Source organism: Neopsephotus bourkii, unplaced genomic scaffold, assembly GCF_033783945.1.
Source record: "Neopsephotus bourkii isolate Nb327-2 ecotype Australia unplaced genomic scaffold, CSIRO-AGI_Nbou_v1 NB_272, whole genome shotgun sequence".
In the NCBI taxonomy this organism is placed as follows: Eukaryota; Metazoa; Chordata; class Aves; order Psittaciformes; family Psittacidae; genus Neopsephotus; species Neopsephotus bourkii.
The window spans coordinates 13,506,029-13,533,762 of NW_026900781.1; the positions used below are offsets into that span (position 1 = coordinate 13,506,029).

The following is a 27,734-nucleotide window of genomic DNA, read 5'->3' on the forward strand; positions in this document are numbered from 1 at the left end:
ATGACACAGTGTCAGCTTGTCAGCTTTACAGGTGTTCTTCACCTGCAGAGAAATACTATTGCAAACAGAGCAGCTACACAGTGAACCCCTCAGCTTTAAAACTTCCTCAGGGAGGAGCCCTCCCTACCAGAGACCTCTTTCATCACACTAGGTAAGAGATCCCTTTACTGTCTGGCAAGAAACACAGCACTGACCCTCCGGAAGGCTCAAACTGAAGATAGCCTCCTGCAGTGCTCACTTGTGCAGGAGAATGTCAGAGAATTACCCCTTGTCAGGAAATCATTAAAAATACTATCTTTTCCTCTTGGAAGTTCCTTAAGACTCTGTTCCCTTCACCTTTCTCCCCACAGTGGCTGCTGGAGGAGGCTGCAGGATACGGGACCTGAACCAAGGCCAGTTGAGTAGCTAAGACTCCCTTCCAACTACTACTACTACTATTATTCTTTAAATCTGAACCTTTGGCCCCATTGCTTATCAGCTCTCATTGTGACAGTGGCTACAGTCTGATTTCAGCTCAGGCAGGCTGAGCTCTGGAAATAACTTCATGCTACCTAAGTAGAGCTCTGCTTGCTAATGAAAATGTCAGAGGGAATGACAGAATTGTTTGGGCAGATGAAGGCATGTGTGTTTGACCCTGATCAAACTCTCCATCGCTAGGTAATCCTTCCCTCTCCTGTCACTCAGGAAATGACCACAGCTGGTTATCACAGACCCTTCCTCCACCTGCTAGCAGCTCTGTGTCTTAAACTTCAGTGACATTATTCATGCAGCAGCATGCCAGGCACTCGTCACTCTCATCTTCAGGGATGTGGATTCCTCTGGTGAGGTGCAATGCAGAGGTGAATCAGGCTCCAAAACTATAAATGATCTTTGCTCAGGATTTATCTAATATGCTTCTAAGGCATACCAGCTGTTCTGCCTGTCATAGTGCTTGTGGGGCAGCATTACACCTATGCTTACACACAAGGTAGTAAGAGGCAGGCCAGGATCTTGGCTCTGGCCCTGTTTTGAGACTGGAACATCTGCTTCCTCAGGGAAAGATGGGAAGGGATGACAGCACCTGCCTGATCTCTGCAGGGAGGCAAAGGTTGCCAGTGTCACTATGCTCAGCAGCAGAGGTGGCTGCCACTTCCTTCTACCACAGAGGCATTGAGGAGGCCCAAGACCCGGCAGAATGGGTGCAGCTTACTTGCAAAAAGAAACACCCATGGCAGAGCTCAGGGCCCCTTTCAGTGCATCCTCCACCATGTTATCCCTTTTCCGGGAGCACCCCACGTGCCCGGCCAGCAACATTTTCCTCCTCACCACACCCTGGGCTACAAGGATCAATTCTCCTTTGCTGCTTGCTGTAGAGAGGTGCCAGGGAGTGGGGTCCAGTGGGAGCCAACCACCTTGTGAGGGAGAGGAGAAAGCCCTGCTGCTGCTTCTGCAACGAGGGCAGTGTGCCTGCTTCACATGTGTGCCTGTCCCTACCAGTAACCTCCTCAGCAAGAGCACCAGTGCTGGCACTTGTGCCACAAGCGTCCTTTCCAGCTGTAAGACTTCCTGGGATACCCCATGGGCAGCAACAGTCTCCATACCTGTTGTGACACCTGGGATTTCAGCAGCCCCATGGCAGCCCCACCACCCCTTGCCGGTTGGCCTCAGTTCAACACCTTCTCCGAGAAGTGTCCCAGCTTGCCCTCCTCCTGCACTGGCCGCAAGGCCTGGTTGCAGCAGGATGGGCTCTGCTCCTGGGGCAGGGAACCCGCAAGCCACCGTGGCCCCCCGCTCGCCGCGGATGGGCAGGATCCCTGCTGCAGCTCCGCACACTTCTCCTTGTAGTGCTGGGCATTGCCGGCAAACGTCTCGCAGCGGCTGAGGTTCTCCTCCTGCACCGGGCTGCCCACGTTCTCCTCGCTTGGCCCCGAGGCCGCTGCGCCCTCCTGGGAGTTCTGGCTAAGGTAGACAACAATGATGTCGCCCTTGAAATTCATTACTTGTCCGCTTGAGATAAAGGTGGAGTTACTGTTTCCAGTCACGTTTCCTGGGGAAGGAGGGGGAGAGAAGAAGACACATGTGATTAGTGTTTTCCTCTCACAAGATGGACACTCAGCGCTGTGAATTTAATCCGCAGCGGTGGCTTTACTTTTGTTCCACTGTTTTTTTCCCCGTGACACAAGGATGCTCTTTTAATCTATGCCTTCCACTGTACCTTCTCATTATTTCCATTTTTGCCTCCTTAGGACAAAGTCAGTCACCCACAGGGATCCTGACTGCAAGGCTTGGAAACATTTTCTCTCTCAGCTGTGCTCTTGGAAGCAAAAGTGAGAGCATCAATCTCATGCCCCCAGTGCTGCCCGATGCACAAGCTGTATCCAAAGTGCCTATGTCCATGATTTGTGAGGAAATGGTCATTATTTCTAATTATGAGATAATTCCCAAGCATCACACTGGGGTTCTTTTCCCCTTTCGTAAACAATCAATCGCACCGTGTGGGCTAGGTAGCAAGATTATTGAATATATACTGAAAGACTTAATGTCAGACCATACAGTCACACAGTGTCCTAATGACAGAGACAGTTATCTGATAATTGTCCTGATCCTCCCTGTAGGTACACTCCAGTACTCATCCTAGTGCTCTCATGGATTTACTTGGATATATGCTGACTCCAGTGAAGAGGCAGTCTATATTATAGCAACCTAACATAGTTATGTTTTCAGTCTATCTGCCCGTGGTTAGGGATTTGTCAGTATAAATTCAATCTTTCTACCATTCAGGGACTAAGTTGCTGACTCAAGTGACTGTAGGACCAGGATTGGGAATTAATAGACTTCCCTCAGAGCAGAAGGAAAATAACTCAGAGCAAACTTTCAACCACAAACTAACAAACTTGTTCAAGGTTCAAAATCAAACTGAAGCAACTAAGTTAAAAAGAGAAAAATCTTCCTAGCCTATGAACACTCCTCCTAAGGAATGTTCTTCCTGCTGTGCTTCACTTAATCATTTCTTGCGGACTGATCTGACAGCTCTCAGATGTTTTGTGCTTTTCCTCATTATGATCCTCAACACTTGAGACATTCCTTCTTTCACTGCAGCTAAGCATGGCCCACCCCAGAGAAATCCTGTTTTTCTAGCAGCCACAGGTGATGTTTGCACATCAGCAAAGGACACTGGGCTCCAGCTGTGTTGAGTTAGGACCCATATCTGCTCATAGCCAAGTCTGAGTATCACTCAAGTGTCTCTCTAAATAGCCCCCCTCAAGCAATCCTATTTATTTCTGCTAAACCACTGCATTGCTAGCTCTTTGCTTTCTTTCCAAATGTTGTTGATTAACATGAGGTGTCAATAGGAGTTTTCTCTGCGGGAGTTTTTTCCCTGCCAGTTGCAATCCCCTGTGTTCGATTTGGTTCAGCTGTTTGCCATCAACAAAACTGTTAGGCATAATGGGAATACAAAAACAACTGTTTGCCTTCATTCAGGTGTCCTATCACTTGCAAAAGGTACTGTGGAGATGTTTACCACTGCTCAGTATGAGGTCAAGAATTTAGAAATATATGTGACAGTGGGGATGAGGGGCAGATTAACACATTTATAACGTCTAGCTGAATGTGGCTGCCAAATCTTCATTGCTTTCTGAAGGCACTGTGATGAAACAGAAGGGTATTTGAGGCCCAAAACCATGGAAAATGGACACAAGGGCTTCCTGGACTGCACTAAGATGTGTGCTTCCAACCTGAAAAGTATAATGGACATGTTCAGGGGATAAGTGAAGGCATCATTCTCTGCAAGGTTTCAGCCTTTTGATCTCTTCATACTACCTGATGATAGTAATTACAATAACAAGTTATTTTTTTGCACTAATTATTCACTATGAACTGGAACAATGCAGGTGACTAATTTTCTCTGAGCCATCTGATGGCCTCTAGGTGGTAAGAACTGTTGCTGCCAAACTGGAAGCTGGAAGAAAAAGGCATTCAGAGAAAACCATTCCAAGTTGCAAGTCACCTAAGTCTTCCTGCACCCATGCTTTACGTTGTAGCCCTACACATGATTTGGAGTGGTCATGAACTGATGCTTCATGTTCTGACTGCCTTCAGGTTTGTGGGGTTTGAAAGAGCACTTAAAGGCCCACTTTGTCACTGGCAGTAATGCCTTTAAGTGGTACCTGTCTAGAGGTTTATTTTGGTCTTCTAGGATTATTTCACAGAAGGAACAGAGTTTGCAATTTCTATTGTCATTTTGAGTGTTATGAAACTAAAATCAAAACTTCATGGAATTACCCATGGCCTTTTTGTTCCCATTTTTTAAGCCACCCTCTTTTGAACTGTTCTGTCTTAGCATGACTGTGCGAAGCCTGGTGGCTTCAGTTGCTTTGAGAAGCTTTACAGAAAGTTATTTTGCACACATGTTTATTCCATCTGGCCACTGCAGAAGGCCCAGCAAAACGACTGATGCCGCTGCAGCTCCACGTGCAGCCCCAGCGTGGCCAGGGTGCTTCAGTGTGGAAACCATGGCTAAGCCCTGTCCCACTCCCTGTGCAACCAGGCACTGCCAGCAGGGCATGGCCGTTCCGTGGACAGAAAAAACCCTTTGCCAGCAAGCCATATGACCTGCAGATTAACTAATCCACACTCTCATGCTGCCCACAGCTCAGTCAGTACCTTCCAGCATTCATGCCTAAAAAATGGTACATTAGGAAGACAGCATCTGTGCTCAGGTTTCACCAGATGGCACTGTAGCATCTACATACCTGAAGGCACAGGCACAATAAAAATCCCATGGAAATTATTTTGCTGCAGAGCCAAGATGGCACTTCCTAGCATGTCACTTAAATCCAAACTCTCCTGTTTGCACTACTGTTTCTTAATATTTTCTCTTCCTCTTCCTGTCAGATTTAGAAAGAAAAGCAATACTTCTGCAGTGCCAAATATGATTTGGCTTTCGGTTGTACCTCAGAGTCACTTTCCAACAACAGCAACAAAAGATAATCTTGTGTTCTCTTCACCACTGCTGAATTTTGTATGGACCAGGCAGTGAAACTGTGTCAGGATTTCAGGAAACTGAAACGGCAGAAGGAGTACTGCTCTCAGGAAGACTGAGACACACACTTTCAGATTCCCACAAGGCATGTGTGTTGAGAGAAGGCCTTCCAAAATGCTGCTTGTCGGCTTTGGCAGACTGACAAGAATGTCTCCGTAAGAAACTTTAAAGCATAACATGGTTTTAGGGAAGAGCAACTGCTTACAACTGTTATGTGTATTACAGTAATCCTTAGATGTCTCAGTCAAAACCAAGGTCTCATTATGCTTGGCAATGTGTCGACATCAATAAAAAGAAAGCATTGGACCTTAAGAGGTTATAACCTAAAGTGACTGGTAACACGTGACAGGCAGATTGCAGACTTTTATAGTAAAAAGAGAGGAAGGTTTCATCCAGAAAAGGCTCATAACTTCCCTTCTACCAGTTTTGCTTCAGTGATATTTCACCTGCTTTCATTTGACAATTTTGATATAGTTACTCAATTAGTAAACTGGCAACAGTGTTCCAGTATGCTTTAGGAGACAGAGCATGGAGAAACAATGTCTGCATGAAATTACTTTTAGGTGAATGCTTATATCATTGCAAATTAAAACAGAGAACTAAAAGCACAAAATGGAACATAATTTTTCAGACCCAGTCATGGCCACCACATTAACAGCTCCAGCCTGGAATTTCACTGACCACCATATAAATGTAACTGGACTTAAACCTAATGGCAAAAATGTGAGCACAGACTGTTGAATGGAAAATTGCCCTTCTGAGTGCTATGACCGCTTTCTTAACTCAGTCTCTAGGTTCCTATACTCTCCTCCTTCTCAGTTTTCTCCAGTACACACATCTGCTATCCCTAAAATACTTCAGTAACAGAATTACCTGGCCTCTGCAGTGACAACCAGAAGATGGGCTCGGCATTGCTGGTTAGATCAGGGCAGGACAATGGTCCCTCACAGTGCTCGTACTTGTCACAGAAATCATTACAAACCAAAAGGCTTTGCTATTTCAGGATTCAGTTTGGTTGTGGGGTTTTTTTTCAGTTTAGCTTCAGGGCAATTAAGTGAAAAGTCACCATTTCATTCTTCTCCCCTCCCCCCCCCCTTCCTAAATCAGACCGCTGAATAATACTGAACTAGCAGAGAGAATGAATCCTATATGACTGTGTATGGGTCAAGCCTAGTGGGCTTACCAGATACTGGAGGGAGGTCTGAAGTGCTGCTGTTTGTCCCTGAAGTGCTTTTGTTTGTCCCTGAAGTGCTTCTGCTTGTGTTCTGGTACTTCATGTTGGTACTATCTGAAGATGCATCTTCCATACCATGGTCATTTGCTAGCGTGCTCTGACCAGCAGAGAGAAAATTCAAGCCACAGGTGCACTGTGCATAGGATCCAGTTTCTGGGGAGGTGGAGTCACTGTCAGCTGCAGCACAACAGGATTTGCTCCACTTTCTGGGAGATTCCCTGTACGAAATGCCACACCTCACGCAGATCTTCTCTGAGTTAGAGTTTGTTGCACAATGATCTGTGTCTTTGTTGCCAATTTCCTTTGGGCAACTGTGGGCATGTTGGCAAGATTTCTGAAGAAGTTTGTCCGTGGCAGTGTGTGCCCCATCTGTGAAAGGGTGAAAGCCTTGAGAGACTGATACGTCCTCTGTGCTCCCAATCCCTGAAAAGTACTGATTTAAACTGTCGTTCTCCCCTGCCTCCATCGGTTCAGAAAATGATGACACGGTTTTACTGGCAGTCCTGCTCGGTAAGGACAAATAATCAGCAGTACCGAGATCCTTATCCATGTATTCATCTTCTGTGGGAACTGGTGGGAAATGGTCATCATCAGTCTCAGTTACCACAGAAAACCCTTGTAGGCTCCCTCCCACCTCGCACGGTGCCATGCTGGGGCTCCCCTTCCTGCAAGGAGAATGTCCACTGATGCAACATGCGTTTCCAGGGGCAGGAGAGCCAGCGGGATCCAGGAGGCACATGCCTTCCGAGGTCTGGGGGACAACAACATTCACGATGTTCATGGTAACAGATGTATCTCTGGGGGTCTCCTGAAAGAAATTCAAAAGAAAAATGTATTTACAAAATAGATCAGCAGGAGGTTATCTTTCTAGACAAAGGAAAAGGCAGATCTCAGTTCCTTCTTGGTGTGGAGCCGCTGAGGTTTAGGAACACCGCTATATTTGACTCTTCAGGGGTAATTCCATTCTGCTGTGAAACTGTGAGCAGTGGTGCTGGGCTCAGTGGGTGTTCAGAAAAATATCTGGAGGCCTCAGGGGCAATAGCATTTAATTTTGGGAGATGATTATTCCTAGTTCTTAAGAAGGCACTTAGGAGTTAATAAATCTAGAAGAGTCACTGCATTCTGTTGTTCCTTATGAACCATCAATAGGACTTACCTAACAGCTTATAAGGGTTTCGAAACTCCCTCTGTGTTTGAAAGGCTGTTGAACTGTGAGGACCTTACTGGGAGTAAAATCTTTATTATCAGTAATGATGGAAGAAAGAAACTGGGTTGATTCAGAGGGACCAAGACAAGCTAGAAAAAAAGTCACATGCGTAATGTTCCTTGAACCTGGAAAATGTTAGGACAACAAATGCAAAGGCCCACAATGCCATTCATACTGCCACTACTTGTCAAAGTACAGCTGTATTTTTGGTTGCAGCCCCCCCCATAAAGGTTGGGAAATACTTCAAGGGATCCCTTCAGTTCATGGAAGTTGTGCTGTAAAAACTGTTACTTGGAAACTGATACCTTTCATCTGAAATGTCTGTTCAGATCTTCCAGGATAAAAAGGAAAGTGTAAATGCTGCCAGCTACTAATTGCTGTTGATTCACTCCTTTGTCTCAGAGGATCTGAGCAGCTGCCAAGGCAGGAGGCTGCACAAAAAAAATGATGAGACAAAAGAGGAACTTCCTGATCAGAAAGGTGGGTTTATTTGGTATGGGGGTTTTTTAGTAATGGAATTTGAGTCTTTCAACAGCTAAACTAGACAGAGCTCCTAGATGGGGTGGTGAGGAGAGCATGCACCTGAACACCTCAGTCCATGTCCATGGTGTGAAGCATGCAGTGCACATGCATTTGAACCTGTGTCCCCATCTGGGTGTTTTCAAGCATGGGATCTGTTCTTTCAGAGAAAAATCTCATACTTTTTTTGCATCTGAATAGACAAGAAGGATTTCTGCAAGCACTAGAATGCAGGTGTCTCCCAGCCAGTTTCTTTAACTGATGGCTCTTGTGCTTACTGCCATTCTTGCCACTGCTCCAAGTCCAGGTTTCTCTCCTGTGAGCACTTCGGTATATAAAAGGGTGCAAACTCAGCTGAAACTTTTCCTGCTCTTAGGATTTAGAAAGGCTGTCTGCTAGGTAGAAAGTCAGGTGTTCAGCAACTGGTGGGCTTAACTTTCTCCTCGTAAATATTCAACCACCACAGAGTCTCTTCCATCTGTTCAAACTGACTGAAACAGGAGAGCAGGTTCAGAAGCTCTTTGAGAATGGTGATTTCATGTGCCTCACATTTACAGAAAAACAGGCTGAAAAAAACCAAAGGAGGAACCCAAAACCTTGTTTTTTAGCCAAATGCTAACGTGGAGTCTGTTTCAGGAGGGATTTAAGGAATGCTGCAAGGAAAACATAAACCAAAGAGAAAATGCTAGTGGCTTTGACTTTACCTTTGTGCCTTTTATTTGGCTGCACACTTCGCTAGCCCAATTCTGTAGATCTGCTGTAGGGAAAACAAAAAGAGTAGCTGTTACATATAGCAGGCACTGCAGTTAGCCACAAACCAAAACACCCCCAGTCATGCACAGTCCACAATATCATATTAAATAAAAAGCCAGCAAGACTGTTTTTACTGACTGTTCAAGTGTACCAGCATCACTCTAGCTGAGGGTTCATTGTAACTGGAACAGGGATATATTTCTGTGGAACAAATGTTTCCAAGCTCCTAAAATAGACCACAGTTAAACTGTGTTCCACATCAAATGGGGTTTCTTTCCTGGTCATATGTTACACCAGGCTATGACTGGCCCAGTACCGACCCGCTTGCAGCCGTATGGTCTATTTCAAGAGAAGTCACATGGATGGCCAAAAGGCCATTCTCAGACAGGAGTGAGGAGCCTTGGGGAGAAGAGGGTAAGCCACTGAAACCACAGGATGGCAGGCTCAAATGCAGCCTATTCCTTAATCAGGGTGTACTTAATGAGGAAATTCATTTAATTGGAGCATTTTCCAAGGAAAAGCTTTAAGTTCAACATACTTTATGGTAATGGCTTCCACTTAATAGAGTTATCAATTCTTATTTTCTGTTTATACTTTCAGAAGATTTTGTAGGGCTCGAGTCTCATGTACATTTGCTGGTTTTGTATGTCTGAAGATAGATCAGCCATGTAGCCACTGCCAGTTCCCAGCAATGACTCTGTTCTTCTGATGTTGAGCCTGCACATTTACCATCAGTTCCCTGTCTCATCAGGCAGGCAGAGCTTCTTGCTGAGCCTACAAGCCTCTGGGGCTCTGGTTAGCAGAACTGACCACCCAAACGCAATGAAGGACCCTCACTGCAGAAGAGCAGGGCTATAGAAATGTCAAATAAAAAGAACTCCCCCCTAACCTGCTTTGCATCATATTTGGTTTGCAAGAAGAGTCACCATTTCCTCCAGCCCATCCCAGGAATTCCAGATTTAGCACAACCCATGTTTAGTGTGGCAGAGGCACCCTATTTCTAAAACACGGGCTGAAATATACTTTACAAGACAGGGTTGCTGTTCTTCCCTTGCACTGTTCCCAAAACATTTCATACATTGTTAGGGGTTGGGAAAGGAGACAATGGGAAAACTACACAAGGAAAAACATTCTGTGTTTCAGGGGAGAAAATAAAATGTGAACGGAACAATATGGGTATGTCCTTAAACTAAGGAGATCCAGGGCTTAACACAGAGTTGAATAACTGTTGAAGGTAATTCCACTGAATTAATAATATACTGAGAACCCCAATGTCACTCAGCATGCCTTTGCTGAAATTTTTCTTTGTAATTTTACTGTTTTATTCTATGTCCTTATAGTATTTCCCCCATACCTCATCGGAACTTCAGCTAGAAACACTGCCTCCATCATGTTTTCAAAAGCACAGTAGACTTTGTCTTGAAATCCATATTTTAACCTGTCCGGATGCTGGTTTCAGAGGAGGAGGGAGAGTGGGACAAAGGAGACAAGAGGTGGCAAAAGCCCCCTCTGACTGTGTCTGCTTCCCTTTGGCCAAGGGCTCTTCTGTGCCACGTGGTGCAGAGCAGCATGTAGTTAAACATGGTAGTTATCCATGAAATCAGTGTACAGAGAGTCATGCAGTTGTCACATGCATGAATATCGCGAGCTACACGTACCTGTCAGCTTTTTTCCCTTATTTTTGTAGTATACAATGAAGATGACAATGCCAATTAGTGCCACAAAAAACGAGACGACAATCAACACGTATAAGATCTGGTTTGCTCCTGCAGGATGTAAAAAAGATAGTGCCATCAACATACAGCTTGTACTCAGCTGTATGACAATCCTTTCTCATTTCACCTGCTTTTCCACAAGAGAGTTTTTTTCCCTTCCTATTTGATTTTTAGTTTCTCTAATAAAGACAACAGCTTTAGAACTCATGCAGTTCTGTGACAAGCAGCCTCACTGAAGGTACCATCTCTATAAAGAAAAGAGCCATCTCTATAAGAAACCAGAGTCATTGTGTCTCAGAGAGGTGTGACCCAGTCATATTCCTCTGGAAGTCCTCTTTCAAGCAGCCAGCAGTCCATGGGCTGTGATTTCTCCCCTGGAGGTCATGAGTATAACTGCATTGCTGCTTGCCATGCAGTTTCAGTGGGAGGTGTAAAGCTCTGCTTAGCAGTAGACATGGGCCCTAGAGTCACAAGGCTTCAAGTAATCTTTAATGGTGAGATTTTCCAAGAACACGGTCTTGGCCTACAGCAGCTCCCCCTAAAGTCACCCACAATGGGAATGGAGTTAAGCCAGCCAAAACCGCTAGTAAACACAACCCTCCTCCTGCCTGCCACCTTCTAACAGGTAACCTGTACAAGGACACGTACCATCTTCTGATGGCTCTGGCACCTTCCATTCTGCACAAACTACATCTGACTTCTCAGTCCCAGGCATGTCTTCTGTCATTCCTAGAGCTGTACAGCTGAAAAAGAAAGACAAAGAGCCTAGGTTCTCAAAGAGGAAGCTTGTCAGAGCTCCTACATTTATGCAGAGTAGCACTTTCTGTTGTAACATACAACATTTTTTCTGCATTTCTCCACCCGTATGAACCTCAGATACCATCTTTATTTTCAGGTGCCTCAGCTCAGCAGTTCTGTTGTTACTGCTCTCTCTTATTCCAAAAGAGAGAACTCAAGCTTCAGTGTGAGAATGCTTTTACTGCTGCACTACCAACAGAGATGCTCTGTGTGCTCTGCAGACAGCCTGAAAAGCCCCACTGAAAAATGCTTTTACCCAAGCTTCTCCCAGTCTCCTGGCTGTTGTGGTCCTCTTACAAGATACAGGGACTTACTTGGTCCAGGATTTACACTCGTCAGTAGATGAAGCGACCTTTGAGAAGTAACCTCTGGGACATGGTATACACATTGTGTCCTGGTCTTGTTGCACTGTGTGTAGTAAAGAAAGAAAAACTTCATAGCTGAATTTCCTTTCAGGTGAGGAGAAGGTGATTATGCTCCCCATCCTCCTGCTTCATCCCACCAGCCCCCTTGAAAAGCTTCCCTGACAAGAGAAGGATCTTAGATTACATTGGAGCAGCAATCACAGTCATATGTAAGCAGAAAAAAATGTTAGTCTCACCTGAGCACTTCTCTACATGATCAAAATGAGAAATGACCAGGAGCCATTTGTAGTTGTTGTGAAATAACACACAACTATTATATCCTTCCCCTTCCATTAACTTCCTCATGTCAATGCTATGCCACAGACAGTGACACTAACTGGTTTTGTCACTTCTGTGAAGCCACAGTAAACAAAACGCTGTATCAGGACTTGCTAGAGTGGAGAAAAAACAGCACCACTGTGGTCCAGTCCATGCAGCATTTCATCTTCCCTGACTCTATTACATGCTGCTTTTTTGGGGTTCCTCACATGCTTGGCACAGCTTTTCTCAGTGCTCATTACAACTTTTAGCTTGCTTATAACATTATAAAATGCCAAAGCAAAGTCATTGAAGAAAACCTGATTTCAAATCCAACCTCAGGAATTGCTTCTCTGAATGGACTGCTGTTCTGAACACTGGAGCAATGCATGACTCACAGTCAGACACCTCAGCAAGCATTAGAAATATACTGAACACCTTGCAACTAGTGTCAGGTCCATGTGGTGTCTTGTAAAAATCACTTGATCTAAGATACTACTTTACAAACATAGAAGCCTTCAAAATGCAAATAGTCCAGGAGGATTATATGCAGTAGTAAAGATAACTCAGATATGCATCTTCTGTTGACAGTCATCTGAGAGTCCAAAGTGTCCTCTCTAATATCACAACCCACATAATGCTGGCCTTACCTTGTAGGCCAAGGCTGGTCATTTCACTCTGTATGTCCCCTTTCTGTATCTTACCAGGATGCTTGACTCCAAATCCTGGAGCACATATGGTATTTCGCTGACAGCAGTCACAGTCTTCATTCCAGTGGTAACCCACTGTACAAGCACACTGCCTCTGGAAAGTGCTGTTTCCTGGGTTCACTTCTCTCAAGGCTTTCCCTGAAAGAGAAAGCAAATGGAAGTAAAAATGTCTCTGGTAATAAGCCTCAAGTTTATGAACCTCCTGTTCTACCTACTGACTTTGCCTAAATGCCAGACGCAAACCCACCCATGTTAGAGGAAATGTTATCTTTGAAGATGCACAGCAGACCCTCGATCAGCACAGGGGGCTCTTCACTGATTGCACTCCTGAACAATACTTATTTTCCTTGTTGCTGCTGAGGGAAATAAACAAAGCTTTTGCAATGGTGGGATGAATGTGTTAAGAGGAAGTGAATGTATGGTATGCTGGGCAAAAGGACAGCTTTTGAGATCAACTCACAGGAGGTGAATGGCCCCAGTGAAGATAACAATTATCAGTAGCATGGAGACTGTGGTTGCAGTGCTCAGCACAGAAGCTCTGCTGTCTGGGGACCTCCCTCTCCATCAGGCTCTTCTCCAAGCCCAGCTTCCAGTGCTGGGTACCCGAACAAAGCCACTTCCTTAGACCCACTTTCCCATATTTGTGCTTCATTAATTTGGATTGAAAGGTTCTTCAGTATGAATAGCTCACCTTGATCACATATTTTATGTAGTAAGCATTTATCTTCTTCGTTCCAGACATCCATGTACTCATTTGGGCCACATGGCGTGCACACACTATCAGAAGTCTCAGTGCATCTGGCAGACATATACTTTCCTGTCAATGACAGAAGGACAAGTAGGCCATTTGCAAGTTGCACACTAGCTGTCTAAGAAGCTTAGGGAAAATAACAGGTTGGGCTAACACTGCTGTGAACAATCATTTCTTCCTGCCACCTTTTCACTTCCTCAGTCTGGCCCCCATCTAGTGTGGCACTGAAACATCCACAAAGCCTATGGCCTGGGAGCAGCCCTACCCATGTTCACAAGAATCAAGTTGCTTTCTGCCTCCTGCAGTGGATAAGTGCTATCCCAACAAAATAACTGCTATGGCTTTTGCTGAGGTCAGCAGGGCCACTCCTGCACCAGAAGACACTCGTAAGCCTAAAATCAAATACCTGCAAGAGAATGTGCCAATAGATTAGCAGAGTTACAAGACTGAGCTGCCTTACTGACTCACAGAGCTGGTTTTAATGAGCTCTTCAGTTCTGAAGCTGCTACAGCCCAGCGCCCACATACCTGGCTCACACTTTGTGCAGCACCGTCCAGAGTATTCATAGTGTTGTTCGCTTTCACACAGCGGAGTAATTTGTAGTGACAGCTGGAATAAGGAGAGAGAAGACATGAGAACCAATATACTCAAAGAGCTTCAGACCTGCCTAGTCATGGTGCTGGCAGAGAAGAGGAAAACATTTCTTCTTTATAGCATTTTTGATAGCTAAGCAGTAAAAATTACCTAACATTTATGACTTCAAAGGCATTTTGTAGGCACACTAAGAATATGTACTTGATTCTGTACACACAGGGACTTGTAATACAGCCAGGTGGTAAATAAATAACACAGTCTTGCAATTTGTCATGAACTTTTGGCCTACTATATAACCTTTTCTTACAGTACTCTAATATTTGAAATCTATGACTTTAAAACAATTGTAAAGAACAGAAAATTGGCACAGAGATACTAACTGGCACAGAGATACTTCTGTAGTCTCTTCCGCAGATACAACCTCACACCAAGACCTGAGCAACTGACAGTTTTAAGGTATAACATTCAGCAAACAAGTAAGGTGAATGATTTATACTGCTGGAAAAGAAGCTCCCAGCTTCCAACTGGGATATACAACACCCCTGGCTAGCTCCAGGAAATACTGGGCTTTAATTTTGCAGCGTTTTCTAGCTCCCGCTGTGTCCTGCAGAGATGATACAATTAAGACAACAGCTTTTTGCTTCTCAAACTCAAAACCAAACCAGCCCCAAAACACCTGAAACTGTTAAAGTGAGAGGCCATGGGCAAAGCAGGTAGCAGTGCTGCCTCTAGCTCTTATGGGCCTTCATATGCCCTCCCTGGTCCTACACACAGCCGAGCACAAGCTCCTCCTCACTGACTCTGCTTCATCTGCCCAGGAGTCCCCCAGTACCAATCCTTCAAACAAACTCAACACCTTGCAAACAGTTGTCGATCTCTCAACAGATAAGATGACTCAAAATCTGACCCATAGCAAGCAGTCCTTCATTATTAGATACAGTTGTTAAAATCCCGTTTACCTTGAGTAAACTGCAATAAAGCTGCTGCTGGATAAAGTAAGGTTTTGCCATCTAACAGCATAAGACAGCCATAACACTAACACTGGCTTCTATTTTTCTACTTAGCATTCTCCTCTTGTTTCCTCTAAGTCTTTACTTCCTTTCTTCTCCTTTTCTAGTTTCAGCAACAGCGCTCTCTTTAAATAGAAAATCTTTATCCCTAAGCCTCTTGTCCTCTTCTAATGCTGGGAAGGTCTTGTAACTTACAGATGACCAAAAAGGTCGACATTTTTCTTTAGAATACCACCTTTTGGCTTGGAGTTTGAGCCATGGATTGGTGCACGACTTGTTTTTATCAAAACTGCACTAGCTGTGTCTGGAACAAAAGAAGTACCTCAAGTCAGAGGTCTTGAGTTTCTATATTTTTGCAGCTTATGAACAACTTTGAGCCATTTTTTTATTATTACAACAATCCCACGTCAAATTAAAAGCCTAGTCTTACAAGAAACTTTCTGTGGTCTCCCCATTTCCATGTCTCTTTGCATTCATTAGCAGTACCCATCTTGTGATTACGTCATATAGGTTTAGGAACAAACACTGCATTTTGTGTTTGTGGAGCACAGGCTAATGATCAGTGCTGGCAAGGCAGGAGGTGATCTAGGAAATGGAAAGCCGGGCCAGCCTGGCAATGGAACAGTGACACCGCTCAGTGTCCCAGGGGAACCACTGAAAACACTCCTGTCATCGAAGGAGCTCGGTTTCTGTAATGCTCGTTCTGACGGTGTCTGCTAAAGCAGTAAGCTGTCCAGCACAGGACTGAGGCAATGCTGAGGGACTGAGCAGCAGAGAGAAGGTCTTCAGCAACTGATTTGCTATTCCTAGCCATCTGAAAAGGCAACAAAAGTGATGAGACCAACAACAGGTCTGGTCACTCACTTTTTTGTCGCAGAATGTCCTCTCCTTCCTTGTTTGCCCCAGTTTGATAGTTCCTCTTCAGAAGAAAAGGCTAAAAAATTACTGAAGTGTCAAACAAGGGCAAAGTCATCCTTTTTAAGTGAGGATATACAAATAAAGAGCATTCAGCTGGAAGTTCTGGAAAAATTACTGAGAATCACCGCTCAGCCTGAGGAGAAGCAGCAATTCCCTGGTGCCAAGGCTAGTGGAACAGGTGAATTGCTCAGCCACCTTTTGGAAATCATCTCATACCTCTGTGCTTTACCATATAAAAAGGGCTATTGTTATGGTATAACTCACAGCTGCATAGATCTACATTCTATGTCAACAAGTAGCCTCTTCTGCAACTGTGTCCTTCCCCTTTTCACACAAGCCAATGCATTCACAGGGCTACAGTTCTCCCTCCTTTGATTTACGCCCAGCGCTGTAAAGAAAAGGCTCTCAGCATCCATGTGCTAACCTCCATGTGAGCACAGCCTCCTCCCAAAGGCAAGGGATTTTGCACTGGTATGGACTGGCTGGGCCTGCCAAGCATACAGGATGCAGGGGGAGAGAGGACAGGAATGGAAACAAAAGCCACCTGGGATTTTTTTAGGGTGGGAGCTGAACTTGGGCCCTTTTCCTAACACAGCCCCATTGAAGATGGGTTGTCCCTTGTTTATTCTTCTGCAGGGGACCGTGCGTGTCCCATTGTCAGATGGTACATTGGCTTTCCTTGGCAGTTGAGATGCACTCGTGCACGATGACCTGATGCTTCACCGTCACCAGCCCACTCCCGCCACAGTGTCCCTCTGAGACAGGGAAGTGTAATTCGTTTCACAGATGAGGAACTTGCACCCAGAGGCCAGCCAGCTTCACAGAGGTGACAGGAAACCAAACCAAGTCTCCCAAGTCTCAAGTTCGCCTCATAACCCTTGGAACATCCTTCCTCTCATCAGGTGCTGGCCTGTGGGTCAGAGTGATTTGGACAATACTGAGAGAGAAGGGGCCTCAATGAATGAGGTGGCATCAACCTCCTCTGAAGTGGTAAGACAAAAGCCAACCTGGCTGTTCCTTTAACTGTCTCACTATTGATGAAGCTGCCCATTAAATCCCACCACCATGTGCAAATGAGTGCTTCAAAGCGCTCTAGGTAGGTGTCCTATGTAAATATAATTTGTCACTTTTAAAGTCTGCAAAGCACACAGATTTGCACCAGTTCCTAACTCCAATCAGCTTGTCTTCTAGTTACCTTCAGGTAACTAACATTACCTCAGAACAAGTATATCTGACAGAGGAAAGACAAACCTTCTCCAGGCCTTGCGGATCCAGTTTGGTAAAGCATGCCAATACCTGCTTACCCTTTGAGCACATGAGTAGCACCACTGACTTCTCTGGGAAAGCAGGCATGCTCATGTCAAGGTTTGCAGGAGGACACTGTTCTGGTGTCAAGCTGCAGGCAGACCTTCAGCCCTTTGTTGGTTTATGTTTATTTGCCTATTTGTTAAAAAGAACGCCAAGCAAGAGTATGCTTGTGCTTGTAGGGTTGGAAAGCTGCGATGACTCAGAGCTACAAAGCACTGCTCTGTTACTCAGGCCTTGAAAAAACACACACACAGGTGCTTCTGAAGGGGGAACCAGCAGCGTTCTGATTCCTGTCCTCAGGCTTAAGGAAATATTTATTCTTTGTGCCGTTGAGCAATCGGATGGCTGCAGAAGCTGTGTGTCATGGATGCTAAAATTACTTTCTCGCTCAGATGAACGTCCAGACAGACATTTCAGAGAAGATAGAGTTGCATGGGCCTCTTGCCTTTAAAAGAAAAAATCTGGAAGAACAAGCTCGGGGGTTTCCACAACCTTTTTCCCATGTCACTTCTGAACGAGACCCTGAGGCCTCAACAAGGATTGCTCATTAGTGATAATCATAGTTTTACAAAAAACCTGAGATGTAGAGGGACACGCCAAGGGGTAACTACCTTGAGATGACACCTTCCTGATCACTGTAGCTGTTGCTGGACAGTATTCAAGTCATCTGTCATCATTTCACAGGGTAAAGCACATTTTTTTTTTCTCCATTTAGTATTACAGAACCAAAGCACCTATGGGAGAAACAACTACAGTCTGTCCTGCCTTACACAACACTTCTTTGTACTTTGGAGCCTGAGTTTATTCAAACCACCTGCTTTTGAGGTCCTTAGACTTGCATGCTGTAGAACTATAATATTTCTGCGGATTTGGGGCTTGATTCACCTTTGTCAGGGGGACTGAGCTTTGACCAGCATGTCTTGGTCCAAAGTAGCCCTGCAAGCACAGCACCTTGGTATTCAGCTAGGATGGCCTCTGCAGTTGCCTGCTGCTTTTTCTGCTTCAAATACAAGAAGCGGGTACTAGCTGTGTGCCTGCAGCCTTCCAACTTCCTACCTGAGGAGCTGGGTCTTCAGTATCGCTCAGCAGACCCCAGATTGCTGCAGTCTGTTGCCAGTTTCAGAGGCTTGCATGGAAAACTATTGAAGAACTAAACTAGAATGTGGCTTTCGATGGGTGCTGCTCTGCATCTGGTGCTCCCTGGCGCTCTGCTGAGGTGCAGAACAGAAATGTGCACAGTGAATGATGCTGGAAATTTTTGCAGTTCTTGGTTTGCAAGGGAAAGAGGAGTCTTATGTTAAAGGCTTAATCATAATCACATGGACGCTGAATGCAACAGTTCCTTCATAGACAGTCTCCACTGTCAATAAAAACTGGATCAAAGCAGCACAGAAGTCTCAGCTTTGCAATTCCAGTTATTTGCTTGCAGGTCTGTAATTCATCATAAAAATCTTAGACTGTGAATGAGATGTCTTTGGTGATGTCAATTTTCCAGCGACCAGTAAACCACATCACAGAAATACCACCATGTGGTAAAATATATCCGGGAAATAGTAACAGCTAAATCCTGAATATTATTTCACTGTTAAAAAATAGGTCCTTGAAACCCTGCTAGAGCCTGAATACCTACTGTGGCCAGAAAGAACATGAAGGATAAAACTGAGAGTAAAAGAGGTCAAGAGAAAACAGTAACTTGCAGCCAGAAAGCAGGCAAATGGTGCCCCATCCTGCCTGTTCCCTTGGCCCCTCTGTTTTAGTGCACAACAAAAAGCAAACACCTGAGCACAGGTGCTGCTCCATCAGCGGGAAGGACCACTCACCAATCTCAAACCCACCAGAGTTATTTCTAGCCAGCAGACTATGTGAAGGAGAAGTGCTGCACTGACCACTTTTCACAGCAGCACGGTGTGGGTAAGGCAGACAGGAATCTCAGGTGTATCAGAGAGGGGAGGTGACAGAAGTGACAGATGGCAAGGCTGAAATGGCTACTGACTGAACCTCTGAATGAGGCAGCTTTCTTCTGTGGGCTGAAAGCTCACTATCACTTGCACAGCATTCAGAGACAATCATCTGCATGCAACAGCCAGAAGGGTACACCTTACATTTTCATCAGCTGGGTGGTTGGTAGCAGCTGCACATTGTGCTGTGGTGCAAAACCTCATGCTTTAACCCTACGTGTCCTCACTGCCACAGCAATTAAAGACTAACAGCCACTAGGTAGAGTGTTTTAAAGATGAATCAGAAAGCACAAACCCAAAGGCTAACAAAACCAAAACATGTAACAGAAAGGCCTGGCAGCAAGACAACAGTCTGCAACAAACAGAAATAAACCCAGCAGAACAGCGACATTAACAAAGCTAATACCCAGACCTTCTTGTAAAAGGCCTGCAAAGGCAAATCTCTTCTGGATTAAACAGGTGCAACAGTAGCGCTCAGCAGATCAGTTCTGCAGATTATTTTTCCATGCTTCATCAACTGAAGTTGAACCTTAATGAATAAATGACATTGAGATTTCTTGGGTTGGGCTATTTCTGGGTGTCGGATTGGAAGTTCAATGGGGACTTTCTATGCTTAAAAATCTGTTTATGTACCTTTCCTTTCAGCCTGCATGTGGGTCAGGGCAATTCCAAGCACAGCTACAGGCTGGGCAGAGACAGAATTGAGAAAAGCCCTGCAGAAAAAGACTTGGGGATGTTGGTTGATGAGAAAATGAACATGAGCCGGCTTCAGTGTGTGCTCACAGCCCAGAAAGCCAACCGTATCCTGGGCTGCATCAAAAGGAGCGTGACCAGAAGGACGAAGGAGGTGATCCTGCCCCTCTACTCTGCTCTCATGAGACCCCACCTGGAGTACTGTGTTCAGCTCTGGGGCCCCCAAGACAAGAGCAAGTTGTTGGAGCAGATACAGAGGAGGGCCACGAGGATGATCAGGGGGCTGGAGCACCTCCCATATGAAGATAGGCTGAGAAAGTCGGGGCTGTTCAGCCTGGAGAAGAGAAGGCTGCGTGGAGACCTCATAGCAGCCTTCCAGTATCTGAAGGGGGCCTATAGGGATGCTGGAGAGGGCCAGGGGCACGTACGAATCAGACAATGGGGAACAGCTTTAAACTGAAAGAGGGTAGGTTTAGATTAGACAATAGGAAGAAGTTCTTTACAGTGATGGTGACGAGTCACTTGCACAGGTTGCCCAGGGAAGCTGTGAATGCTCCATCCCTGGCGGTGTTCAAGGTCAGGCTGGACAGGACTTGGAGCAACCTAGTCTAGTGGAAGGTGCCCCTGCCCATGGCGGGGGGCTGGAACTGGATGAGCTTTAAGGTCTCTTCCAACCCAAACCAGTCTGTGATTCCATGATTAATCTGTTACACTGTGAGGCAAGATACTGCAATCCTAGCTGAGATGCCAGGGAGAATAAAAAAGCTTGTACTGAAGAGGGGAAGCCTTCTTTCACCACCTGATTCTCTGCTTCGGTGTCCTTCTCTTGGATTTTAGCATTCCACATGGAACAAATGCTGAATATTTTGCAGGCAGAATTACAAAGAGTAGTGGTAGGGCCATAGCCCTTACTCTGGACAGTAGCTGTAGAATAGGGACACATATAACACCCACAGACCCTTCTGCCTTGGTGTGAGTTACAGTAAGTATTGCTTGATCAGATCTGCACCTTCTCCTTCATGAAGGAATTGCTGCCTTTATTACAGGACTCAGGACTTGGTTCATTTACTCTTTAGGTGTCACCATGGGGACCACAGGCCAGTCAAGTAGGTGGGAATACTCCTCCCTGATTCGGATGGGCTCTAGCTCATTTCCGTGAGCAGCCTGGTTTGCTACATGTGGTATTGCAGGGGAGAATATTTTTTCTGTCAGAGCAAGTTGAAGGAATCATCACGTCCTTGCTCCTGACCAATGAAAGAACACGGAGAAGAACACGGTGCTCATAAGGCAAAGCTATTTGCTGTAGCAAAATAACATGCTGAAAATAGATTCCTTTGCATGCTACGTAAGCAACTTTTAGGACTTCATATGAACCTAGTAGCACATTTTACCCTATCTGCATCCCAGATTAACGGGTTGCCTAACAAAACTTCACAGTATTTTTTTTTCCATGCTAGATCTTTTCTTTTCCCTCCACTTTGACCACTGACTAAATATATCCTGCACCCATCTGCAGTCACACATGTTGTTCTTTGTCATTCTTGAACAGATCCTATATACTTCTTTTTCTTTTGGAGTAGCCACAAAGTGGTGAGGGTGAATGACCTCATTTTCTTTTCCCTCCTTGGCTCATCGGCTCTTGCAGAGTGGTTTAAACCGGCCAGCTTGGCTCTTGTACCCAACACTGCCTTGCCTGGGCTCCTTACTGAGATCTTAAGAGGGGAGAAGCAGCCAGCGAGTTCTGCAGAATTGAGAGATGGCTGTGGGTCTCAGCTCTCTGCCTGCCCACTGAGCTGTGATCCTCTGCAGCAGCCCCTGCTCCAGCCTCTCCTTTGGGAATATTGCAGGGGAAAGGCTGGGAAGCACCACGAACACATCTGGCCAAATGGTGAAGGGCACATTCCTCCACTGCAGGCAGAAGGAGACCCAGAGAATAAAGGTGAGGGTTAATTTGATGCTGCAGCCTGGGTGATGGCAGTCAGCCGGGGGGATGTATCCACTCCCTTCCTGGCTCCACATGGGCAGAATTCCCTGTGACTTTGGTGGGAAATGGACATGGCTCTATCCTGTGGTGATTAATGACTCTTTAGCTTTGTTTGCAGCCATGACATCCTAGGTGCTGTACAAACACTGAAGAAAGCCAAGCCCTCAGCCCAGATAACTCACGCCCTGGAAAGGCAAACAGAAAAGGTAACCACGGGAAGCACTGTGAAGAGCAGCTGGGGAGGCTGCATAGGAATGGGACAAAGACCAGGATGTCTCAGAGCACCAGGCCTAAGTCAGCGTTGTTCCTCTGGTGCAGGGCTGAGCCCTCCCTCACACGGAATCCCATCACAAATATGACCACATGTTGTGGTGACACATGAACAAATCAGGAAACCTGCATTTGCCCCGAGCTGAAGCATCACACCAAACCCTGCTGCCACGGCACAGATGCAACAGCAGCCTGCCTTGGGTGCAGTGCAGAGCAGGATTCCCTCCTGCAGCCCACCCAGCAACTCCCAGCCACTGCTGCTTGTGGAAGTCCAGCAACATTCTCTCTTCTACTACATGAACTTTGGACCGTATTCAAAATCATAAAAAGGGGCAAGCTCTTGCAGGCAGGCTATTGTGTCGTACACACTGAGGCCTAACCAAGTCCATAGTGCAACTTGGTCAAACAGCTCTTATTATACTGCTTTTATAACATACAAATATTTGCCTTTGTGCTTTCCATCAGTAATAATGACCCATTCTCAGAGCAGCTGCTATTCTGTGCAGGCAACGCCGACCTTAAACCAGAGGGTGAGCAGCTGCAGCAGAAGTCAGCAGCAGCCGGCAAGTTTCCTTCCATGGAAAGGAGGGGGAGAGCCTATGCAAGAAGCACATTTGCAGCGGAGGGCATGATGAACCATCTGCATTTCCTTCTTCTCCCCTCTGTCTGCCTCCAGTAAGCTAAACCAGCCCCTAAAGCAACCCCCTCCTCCAGGCGTCCAGCAGCCTTCGCACTGCAGAGGAGCCCTGATGGAAGGAGGTCTGGATTCTGTGGCAACAGGGTGTGGTGGCAGGAACCCTCCTGGCTCTGGTCACAGCAAACATCTCCTGGAAACCCAGTCATACAGACAGATGCAGGACGAGGACATCCTTGCAACAGGGGCTACCTTTCATTGTGTCTACGTCTGTACCTCGTACAGCAGGGTTTTCCACCACAAGGGACAGATGGATAAACGTAGCAGAGTGACTCAAATACGATTCCTCTAAATAGCATTAAAGTACAAATGCCAGAGGGCACCACTTTGAGGTTTTGTGATTTTCTACGCAGTAGTTACGCACACGTCCCCTTTACCATCTGCACTGTCTCTTGCAGAGCGGTCAGATTACATCCCACTTTTCTGAGCTTGAGGGTGCTTGGGGTGACATCAACAGGCAATAGAGACAGATCCTTCAGGCCACAGTTAAATCTCTCTGATTGATCTGCTTTTTCTTGTTCTGTTTTCCTTCTGGCGCAGCATGAAGAAAGCCCTGCACCATAAATGATGTCAGTCAGTGACCTAGAGATGGATGATGAGCTTTGAATTCTATTGATTTCTGAAATGTGGTGAAGGCTTGTTTTGGCCTCGTTTGTGGGAAAGAAGAAATTACATCAGGAAGGTGACACTTAACATTAACAGAGAAGTGTCAGAGGTTTCTTAAATGTATATATTGCTTTTATATGAGATTTTTCACATGTGCTGGGGGAAACTGCAAAGCAAGGAAAACTTTCCCATTTTGCTTGCAAGAACCGTACAAATTCAAGGGCACTTTGACACGAACTGGCTGAATTACAGTAACTTTGAAACCCATGCTGTTAACAACAGAGTAAATACAGGAGTTTAGATTAGATATTGTAGAAGTTCTTCTCTACTGAGTAATTCCTTTGGCCTTGATCAGAGCAGGAATACTGGATCAGGAAAGCCCATGATATAACACAGCACGGACATTTTTAAGCTCTTCACCCCCCTCCCTCATCATAAAGAGTGTGTATTTTAGGAGGTTAAAAGTAATCTTTATTTTGGCCAAATTCTTTCTATCTTACAAAGAATTCCAGATGCTTTCAGTGAGCCAACTTGCCCTATAAAGTAAATATTATGGAGTAGTGGAAGAACCCATCCCATTGCCACAGAGGGGAAGAGAAGTCCTTGTCATTAAACCAGATAACTGGTTTATTGCATATTTGCTAATGCACACTCCCACAGGCTTGCACTCCCATCTGGCAGAAACATTTATGCTCTTCACTGGCGCTAAGCAAGGAAAGGGATGTGACTGCTCTGCACGAAGAAGCTGAGCAGATGGTGCCTCAGGAAGCAAACCCCCGTGTCCTCTGACAGGCGCCCAAGACAAACCACTTGGAAAGATCATCTTGTGGCTGAAGCACAAGACAAGAAGGGCTGAGCCCTGCTCCCAGCAGAGCTGCTCCACACTCAGTGTGTGACCCAGAGCAAGTCACGAATTCTCTGTTCCTGTTTCCTCCTTGGTGATACGACGATGATCATGCCTATTCTCAAACAGAACTGTGAGTATTCATTAACTTGCATTTCCAAGAGTTTCTCATTCTTTGCAGGAAATACATTGCAAATATCACTGCCCTACCACTATGCCACCATATTATCAACTCCAAACTAACAAGTGCATTGAACAAACTTCACCCCTTCCACACTTACTCTCACAATATGCTCCATCAGAAAACAGCACTCACAAGAAAGCACTGTTCAGATCAGTCAAAGGAGAACCTGAAAGGCTGGCTGGGAGTAGCATCTCTCCAGGCTTGCCTTGCAGGTTATTAGAATACAGAATATTAGATGAATGGGTTCTTTGACAAAGTACGACTTATCCCCTACTATTTTGTGCTGCTGCTCGTCCAAAGCATTGGCTGTGGAAAGTTGCATCCTGTGCAACCACTTATAGACTCAGAATTAAGCACGTGTTGAATGCAGTGGAAAGTCTTTACAGATCAGCCCAAAATAAATACAAGTTCCCTGTTTTGCATCCTCTGAAAAGCTATGTATCGAGAGGTGAGAAGTAATGAGGAGCTCCTCCTGATCTCCCGGGTTCTACCTCAGGGTACCCAAAACATGCTGGGAGCTGTAGGATGGAAATCTGAATTTCCAAGGTTTGGTCAAGAGTTGAGTAGGTTCCAGGCAGTAAGGAGATTCCAAAGGGAACAACTGCCCAAACCCAAATGGCTCCAGAAGGAAACAAATTGCAATAGTTAGTGACCTGAAGCAAAGGTACGAAGAACACTGAGGTCTGCTCATCACACTGCACTGATCACAGTCGTGAACACCAGGACTGTGTATCTGGGAGACAGATACAGCAGATACTGAGGAACAGGACAAACCACCTGAAAGCTATGATGTAACTTCACTTGTGAATCATGTGGGCTCATTCACATACATATGGAGGGCACCTGGAAAGCAGCAATTGAAGAGAAGCCTAAGGAGGGAAGATGGTCAGAACTAAACATATGTTTTAGAGGGGGGAAAAAGGCCTGTGTGGTTTTAGGCAACATATTTAGGACCAGGGATGCAGAGGAAAGGCTGTCACGACTATGTGGTCAGACATCAAATTGTAAGCTGTACACACCAGAGGGTTTTTGTTTTGGTTTGTTTCCTTGTGTTTTTCATGAAGCTGCACCTTGTTCCCAGGGAACGCAGCCATGGCCCAGTTATGGCACTGAGTGAGGGAGGCACTTGAAGTGACACAGCTGACCAAGGCTAATGAGACAGATGATCAAATGAAAGACATCCAAATGGTAGTGAGAGTGCCAAACGTTGATTAATGGAGGAAATAAAGTGCCTGTAGGATTTGCGGACAGTCTGCCAGTCTAGAAGGGTCTAAATAACCTGAAGGGAGAGGAGTCATTTTTAAGATGCACAATTAGAAAGAGCAAAGCAAGATTCTGCTTTCAGAATCTAAACCGCTGGAGGAAACCCAACGTGTGCCATTCACGAGGCTCAGCAAGAGCTGGCTGTAGAAAGCAGTCTTTCTGAAGACAGGGGAAGACCAGCAATGATGCCAACCGTAAAGCACGCTGCCCATTAGCCACCTGGCACTGTACGAAGCTGCAAAACGAGCACGCTCTGTTTGCAAACAGCCACAGAGCCAAACCTTGCTTGGTTCCTTCCCTCCAGAGGAAAGGGCTGCTCTTGTGGGGCCGATGACCTGGGGCTGGGGCTCGGCTCCCAGCTCTGTCCTGAGCGACACATGAACCTCCATGAGGGTTACACAGCAGATCTGGGCCTCAGTGTTTCAGGGGGTCACAAGACAGTCCCTGCTCCTGGGGCCGCACCGGGGTGCCTGCACTGGGAATGGTGGGGTGGTCAGAGCATGAGGGACGCTGGAAAGCTGCAGCGGAGGAACAAGAGTGCTCACGCTTTCTTGTATACATCTGTTTGGTAGGGTGGAGTCTGCCTTAGTTTTACTCCACATGCAAATTATATCCCTCAGCGACCTCACTGCAAACATTTTCTGGGTTCTCACACCCTTCCCTGGGCAGGAGCGGGCTGCTTTCCCTGCACATCCCCCGACTTCCTTTGGAACTTCGGGTTTGGGGTATTTCGATTCTAGAGAAGGCTGAGACCGGCCAAGCTGCGGGGGAAAACAAAACCAAAACCCAACCAACCAGGAGGCAGGAGAAGACAGGCGAAGCTGCCGTGCTCATACCGCTCTCGCAGTGCCGGAGGGGCCAGATGCCGCGGGATCCGGGTTCGCCACCTCCTCCGAGCGCAGTAACAAACCCCCCGGGCTGTGATGCGACACCCGCCTCCCCCTGCTCCCGCTCACCCTGGCAGCGCACCCTTACCTGCTTGCCAGCAGCAGCGAGGCACAGGAGAAGGAGCCAGCGGCCTGCCGGGACGGGCATGTCTGGGTGTCCGTCTCTGCCTCCTCCTGTGGCTCCTTTTCCTGCCACAGAAGAGAAACTAGATCCTTCCAGCCAAGCCCCGGCGCCCCAGCAGCAGAGCGAGGCACATCTGAGCCGGTTACTTCTCTTTCTTCCTTTCCTTCCTCTCAGCTACACGAGGGGAGAAGAGAGAAGAAGAAGGAGGATAAAAAAAAGTGCCTGGCTGCAGTTCCCACAGCATTTCCTCAGCCCTGACATGCAGGCTTCCCCCCCTTCTTGTCCCTCCCTTTCCCTTCTCCACCCCCTTTTACAAGAAGTTTAGTCACCCTGCCCATGTCCCTCCTCCTGCCGATGGAGACGGCTTTCCCGGTCTTTCTCAGCAGGGATGCCCATCCATCTGGCTCCCACCTGCTGTGCCCTCCCATCCCAGCCTTCCTCTTACCTGGCACCATCCCTTGCCCTGCATCTGCCTGCAACCACTGCCTTCCCCCCACCACTTCTGGATATTGCCATACGCTGTCAGAGGACATCCCGGGCCTTGGGCAGCTTCCCACCTCACTCTTCGATCCACCCTGGTGCAACCGCCCTCTTGTTTGCTCCTGCCTCTGGCATGGGGAAAGCCTCCTATCCTATCCCATGCTCTATCCCACCCCTGCTCCCATGCAAGAGCCCTGCAAGTGGCAGCCTTGGCATTCTGGCACAGCTCGAGGCCTCCCTGCATCCGGTGCTTCGGCTGACAGCCAGAGCTGGAAGGTGGGATTGCTTCCAGGGAGAACAAAAGTGGAAGATGAGCTTTGAGAGCTCTTCTCAAACACTACACATGGATGGGCCCAGTCCCTGCAACACAACGTGGGGCAGTGCAGAGCGGGCTCCTGACCCCCAGGACACATTCATCACCACCACCACTGACCCAGCAGCAGCTGCCTGTGCTGTTCAAGCCTGGGCACAGCACACGATGCCCCTTGTCTTGCAAAGGGAGCGGGAACCCTCTGTGGTAGGGCAGGACAGGGCAGTGCCGCTTG

General features: G+C 46.4%; 1 protein-coding gene and 1 long non-coding RNA gene across 4 annotated transcripts; one reads left to right on the forward strand and one right to left on the reverse strand.

The window, feature by feature from the left end:
- On the reverse strand, positions 1-27,083 carry TNFRSF11A (TNF receptor superfamily member 11a). 2 transcript variants are annotated; one of them, XM_061346661.1, is made up of 10 exons: positions 26,674-27,083; positions 13,900-13,981; positions 13,313-13,438; positions 12,616-12,759; positions 11,564-11,657; positions 11,100-11,194; positions 10,395-10,502; positions 8,688-8,737; positions 6,207-7,065; positions 1-2,026 (listed from the first exon to the last, which is right to left on the reverse strand). In XM_061346661.1, the coding sequence occupies exons 1-10, from the start codon at positions 26,731-26,733 to the stop codon at positions 1,644-1,646; spliced, it is 2,001 nt and encodes a 666-aa protein (XP_061202645.1). In that variant the 5' UTR covers positions 26,734-27,083; the 3' UTR covers positions 1-1,643. The 2 variants fall into 2 exon arrangements, with proteins under 2 accessions (XP_061202645.1, XP_061202643.1); XM_061346659.1 differs by having other exon boundaries at positions 8,688-8,740; positions 26,674-27,081.
- On the forward strand, positions 1,823-10,529 carry LOC133208640 (uncharacterized). 2 transcript variants are annotated; one of them, XR_009724463.1, is made up of 3 exons: positions 1,823-1,943; positions 7,794-7,944; positions 10,424-10,529. It is a non-coding gene; the product is annotated as an uncharacterized LOC133208640 (long non-coding RNA). The 2 variants fall into 2 exon arrangements; XR_009724462.1 differs by lacking the exon at positions 10,424-10,529 and adding an exon at positions 9,337-9,907.
- Positions 27,084-27,734: the final 651 nt, after the last annotated feature.